The sequence below is a fragment of the Brassica oleracea genome, chromosome C3 (genome assembly GCF_000695525.1).
Source record: "Brassica oleracea var. oleracea cultivar TO1000 chromosome C3, BOL, whole genome shotgun sequence".
Taxonomy (NCBI): Eukaryota; Viridiplantae; Streptophyta; class Magnoliopsida; order Brassicales; family Brassicaceae; genus Brassica; species Brassica oleracea.
The window spans coordinates 35,277,702-35,283,663 of NC_027750.1; the positions used below are offsets into that span (position 1 = coordinate 35,277,702).

General features: G+C 43.8%; 1 protein-coding gene and 1 pseudogene across 1 annotated transcript; one reads left to right on the forward strand and one right to left on the reverse strand.

Moving 5' to 3' along the window:
* Nucleotides 1-1,064: 1,064 nt before the first annotated feature.
* Nucleotides 1,065-3,563, reverse strand: LOC106330479 (annotated as a pseudogene).
* An 809-nt stretch (nucleotides 3,564-4,372) lies between these two features.
* On the forward strand, nucleotides 4,373-5,503 carry LOC106330480. Its single transcript, XM_013768936.1, has one exon. The coding sequence runs from the start codon at nucleotides 4,373-4,375 to the stop codon at nucleotides 5,501-5,503; it is 1,131 nt and encodes a 376-aa protein (XP_013624390.1).
* The last annotated feature ends 459 nt before the right edge of the window (nucleotides 5,504-5,962 follow it).

Genomic DNA, 5,962 nt, shown 5'->3' on the forward strand with positions numbered 1-5,962 from the left:
ATTTAGTCCTGAGATGGACGATGCAGAAGTCTTGTTTTAGACATTGATCTGATTGGTCCATAAGAAGGACGAAAAAAAAAGCCTTTGATTTTGGTTTATTTTATACTAACCATCCCAAAGAGGGGTTATTTGGTTTTGTTGATTTTTTTCAGACATGTTATGTTTTACACATGGTGGTACACGCATATCACATATACATCATCCAAGATTTCGTGTGTGTGTATTTGAGGTCGGTGACTCAATATGTTCGATCAGATTGTGGCATGGCCGATGGTAAAGAAGAACCAGTCTTTCATGTTCGAGGAAGAAGCATATTCTACCCAAAATCTTCATCACCCACGGATTGCAGAAAATTGAAGGTACGACGGAGGTTCCGGTTGACGTCTTCTCTCAGTTGGTCAGCCGACATATCTGTAAATTAGGCCGTATTCTGAAGGTTCTTACTGACAGTTACAAAAAGGAGTGCTCAGCTACGCAGCTGATTAAAATGTTCCTAAATACTACGGGATACATGTGAGTTTCTTTTAAGTGGGTTTGCTTCATACAAGTGCTTTAGATGTTTCCTATCATTGCTAGTTTTATTTTTATTCATGTGATTATATTTGACGTTTTTTCAGTAATCTTGGGAGTTTAGCAGAGCTTGTTAAGGATGGTACTCGGATGATTCATCATCCTCAAAATCAGAAACAACCACAAGTGCTTCAGCAACAGTTACATATGCAGCAACAAGCTCATCCGCGGTTACAGCAACAAGCTCATCAGCGGTTACCGCAACAAGTATGTACACATAAATTGATAAGTTGCTTTTTAGTTAACGTCTCTGAGTCCTTTGATAAATTGCAGATCCAGCGGCAAATGCATCCACAGATGCAGCAAATGGTTAACCCCCAATCTTTACAGCAGCAGCAACAACTTCTAGAGAGGATGCGTAAACGTCAAGTTACATCACCGCGACCTAATATGGATATGGAAAAAGATCGGCCGCTGGTTCAGGTAAAGCTCGAGAATCCTTCTGAAATGGGAGTAGATGGAAATGCATTCAACCCTATAAACCTAGGTCTGCACTAGCCCCTGGCAAATAACCCCTTACGTGCTATCAGGAGTCCACACCGAAGCAAACTCTTGAAAACCCAAGCCCCTCTCTCGTTTTCGCCGTTTTTATACAGCCCACATATCAAGCTTTTGCAAGACTCTAGCTGCAGTAACTGACCAACACAGATCATATCATCCACCACCTTCGCTGCTTCCTTGTACATCTCCAGCTTGCAGCAACAGGTAAGAAGAGCATTGAACATCGACTCACTCGGTGATATCCCTTCCTCCTGTTGCATCACGCGATCAAGCACCTTTTCCACAACTTTGAGATTCCCAGTTTCGCAGATCCCTTTGATAAGCATCTCATAGGATCTGGCGTTGGGAGTAACACCGTGCTCTGCCATTTTTTCAAGAAGCTCAACAAAAATGTCAAACTCAATCATATTAGACGTCAGACAGAGATCGTTCTCTTTTCCATGTTTCATCTCTACAAGATGTTTGATCAGAGACAAAAACATATGATGGGAAGGCTCACAACCAGCATCAAGCATACACTTGAGGACACCAAACGCGGAATCCGTCAGCCCTTGATCGGCATAGCCTTTAATCAGAGACGAATAAGTGATCGAATCAGGGAAAACACCGTCTTCCTTCATCTTCTCCATCGTACCCTCAGCTTCCTTCATTCTCCCCGCGCTGCAGTAGCTTTGAATGAAAGGTGTGTAAGTATGCGCGCAGGCTTTGTCCCAGAGACCAGCATCTCCTGAAACCGTCTCTCAGCATGATCAAAATCCCCTTCCATCAGCATTCTATGAATCAAGATCGTATCTGTGATGACTGTAGTCTGCAGATCCTTCTCCACCATTTTCTTCTCTAACAACATCGCTTCACTCAGTTTCCCATCGGTGCATAAGCAGTGAATCAGGGCGTTGAAAGTAGACGTGTTTGGCAAGCAACTCTTGCTCAGCATCTTCTCGAGGATCAGTTTAGCTTCTTCTAGTTTATCTGAGTTGCAGTATCCATCGATCAACGCAGTGTACATCACCACGTTTGCATCTACACCTTTCTCCTCTAGAGAATCAAATAGTTCGCGAGCTTCTTCTGCTCTTTTTCTTTTACATAAAGAATCTATGAAACTATTATACGTCCACTGATCTGGAACCAATCCTCTACCTTTCATCAAACTAAGCAATCTATACGCACTATCGAAATTACCAGATCTACATTGTCCATCGATCAACGAGTTGTAAGTGACAACACTAGGAGCCACTCTGCACTCAAGCATCTTGTGAAACACTCCCATCGCTTTGTGCACATTCTTCTTACAAAACCCATGTATCAACTCATTGTAAGTTCGTGTATTCGGACTTACGTTACGCGATTCCATCAACTCCACAACGTCTAACGCATCTTCCATCATCCCACGCTCACAATACCCATTGATCAGCGCATTGTAAGTGACCACACTCGACACCAACCCTTTCTCCACCATATCACCAAGCAACTCCCTCGCTTCCTCAAACTTACGTTCGCTACAAGAACTGCTAATAAGCACTGTATACATGTGAATATTCGGAGTAATGCCTCTCTCCGACATCTCCTTAAGCAGGACAAGAGCTTCAGACTTCCGTTTTGATCCACACAAGGCGTTTATAAGCACAGTGTAAGTACGAACCGTTGGATAACAGTTATCATCATTCTTCATTTTCGCAAACAACTCCATCGCTTCGTCGACCCTCCTCGCTACGCAAAGACCGTGTATAAGGGGAGTGTACGCAACTTCATTCCTTTTAAAGCCTTTCAAAGCCATCTCCTCAAAGACCTTAAAAGCAGAATCCAAATCCTTACTTCGACAGTAACCCATTATCAAAGAAGTATCAGTGAAAAAATCAGGTTCCAATCCAGCTCCAACTATCTTACACGCGTACCCCTTCGCCATCACCACATTCCCCACCTTGCAATACCCGAAAACCATCTTGTTATAAGTGTAAACGTTTGGAGAAACCTCACCCTCCTCCAACATCTCCGTATAAAGCTTCCCCATTTCATCAACCATTCCAATCTAGCTAAAGAATTCAACAACGCGTTGTAACACTCGACCCTAAGCTTAAAGCTCTCGTCTTTATTCATCTTCCTACAGATAGCTAAAGAATCCTACCGATTCGCATCTCTTAATCATCAAGGCCCGATCTTGAACACGACCTCCGCGTACCCGTTGTTTACGAGGAGGGAGGCGTAGGAGTAGACGCTTTAATCTGGGGTTCTGAGAGATCCAAGTGGGAGAAGTTGAGAGCTGTTTTTGGATCTAGATCGAGGGAGAACAGGGACGAGACGTGGGTAGGGCGTATCGACGGGACCATTTGTTTTAAAGACGGGGACTTGTGCCAATTGGGTTTGGTGATGATTGAGAGGAGACGGTGTGGGATGTTGTTTGGGTCGGATTCTTCCGGCGGGAGTGTTGTGCGTATGAGCAGAGAAACGGAGCAAAACGTCCGGCGAACGTCCTTGGAGACTTGATGCAGCATCATGATACCAAGCAACTGTTTTTTTTAATTGGGATTTTTAAAGATTTCCTTTTCTATATCTGATTTCGATTTTCTATTTTTAAGAGACTTAGGTTATTAAACCGTCTCTAAAGACCTATATAAATGCATTGTAAGTTGGCTTTGCTAATCAGTTTTTGAAAGATAATAAACTAGAGTTTTCTCTAAAGCCTTGCATTGATTCGATTTTGTCATCAATACGAGAGCCTTTCATCATTTGATTAAATTTTTCGATTCAAGAAGTCAGGTCCCTAAAGGTTTAACCTAAACCTTTAGATTTGAGCTGAGTTACCGTTGATACGTTGCGCCAGGTTGGTATCAGAGCTTTGCTACGCTCCTTGAATTTTTTTTCATTCATCATGGCAAGAACACGACGAGCACCCGTTCGAACCGAAGCAGAAATCACCCGGATGCTAACCCTTTTGCTCCTCTCCGCTGAAGAACTTCTCAACTGGATAGCCACGGTTGAAGAAATCCTCGAATTCAAACGTGCACCGATGGACCGTTGTGTTCCTGTTCTTACCATGAAATTTCGCAATAGAGCAGCTGCAGGGTGGATACAATTGAAATCAACTCGAGCACGTATCGGAAAGCCTAAGATAACCTCGTGGGACAAACTGAAATCAAAGCTCAAGAAGACATTCTTACCATATAATTATGATCAGCTCATGTTCCAACGTCTCCATAACATACGCCAGGGTTCATGGTCTGTAGCTGATTACTCGACGGAGTTCTTCTTGTTACTTACTCGTGTCGATATTCAAGACACAGAACGACAATTGGTGGCGTGATTCATGGCTGGTCTTCGTCAACAAATCCAGCACACCATCACCTTGTTTAATCCATTGACGCTCTCAGAAGCGCATCAGCAAGCTCTTACCATTGAATCACAAACTAAAGGCAATTTTTCTTGGTCTGCGTCTCGCTCTACCCGTCCTTCTCAGCAACAACCGAGCTCTAGAACCACTGATGATGCACCCCTGCTGCAAACTGACACTGCTGTGGTACCTTTTACGGACAAAACACAAACTCGGCCATCCTCACTTCGTTGTTTTGCCTGCGGCGAGATCGGTCATCACCTGTCCAACTGTCCAAAAAGAAACTGCAGGGGTCTTCTCCTAGATGCCACTGGCAATGATGTCGAGGTCATCTATGATGAAGAAGTTACAGAAACTATTGCAGAAATAGAGGATCTTGTTGCAGATCATGGACCATGTTTAATGGTTCGACGTGTCTATCTGGCTCTACACCACACTGATGAAAACCCCCAACGGCATAATATGTTTCATTCAAAGTGTAATATTGCAGGCAAGGTGTGCAAATTTATCATCAACTCAGGGAGTAGTGAAAACGTGGTTGCAGAAGACGTTGTCAATAAGCTCAAACTAACCACAGAACTCCATCCGTGTCCTTATAAACTAGCCTGGTTAGACAAGAAAACAGACTTGATGATCACTCGTCGCGCCCTAGTATCTTTTTCGATTGGTGGAAAATTCAAGGATCAAGTTCAGTGTGATATAGCACCAATGGACGCTAGTCACCTGCTCTTGGGTCGTCCCCGGATATTTGATCATCGCGTACAACACGATGGTTATCTCAATACTTACAGCCTCCGCTATGACAATCGCAGTTTCACTCTCCAACCGTATTTACCCGAGAAACAGAGCACCCCGTCAGCCCCGGTCCTCATCCATCAGCGGAAACCTTTTGAACAAGAACTTCGAGCAAAAGGACGCGTTCTCATATTAATTAACTCGTCGACTGCGCCATCTTTACCAACGATTCGAGACACCTTTAAAAGTATCTTCGATGCGCTTCAGGATGTTTTCCCCAGCGAGTTACCACCCGGCCTTCCTCCTCTTCGGGACATACATCACCGCATTGATCTCGTTCCCGATGCTGTTCTACCCAACCGAACTCATTAATGTATGAGCCCTAGTGAACATGAAGAACTTAGACGACAAGTTGAGGATCTCGTCGCTCGAGAGGATACTTGCGTGAAAGCCTTAGCCCGTGCGCCGTCACCACGTTGCTGATTCCAAAAAAAGATGGGTCTTGGAGAATGTGTGTCGATAGCCGTGCTATAAACAAGATAACAGTGCGCTATAGATTTCCCATACCTCGTCTTGATGATCTATTGGATCAAACTAGTGCTGCCACAATTTTCTCTAAGCTGGATCTTTGCAGTGGATATCACCAAATACGAATCCGACCAGGAGACGAATGGAAGACAGCATTTAAAACGAGAGAAGGACTTTTTGAATGGCTTGTCATGCCTTTCGGTTTTCCAATCACCAAGTACCTTCATGCGCGTTATGAATCAATCTCTTCGTCCTTTCATTGGCAAGTTCGTGGTTGTCTATTTTGATGATATTCTGATATTT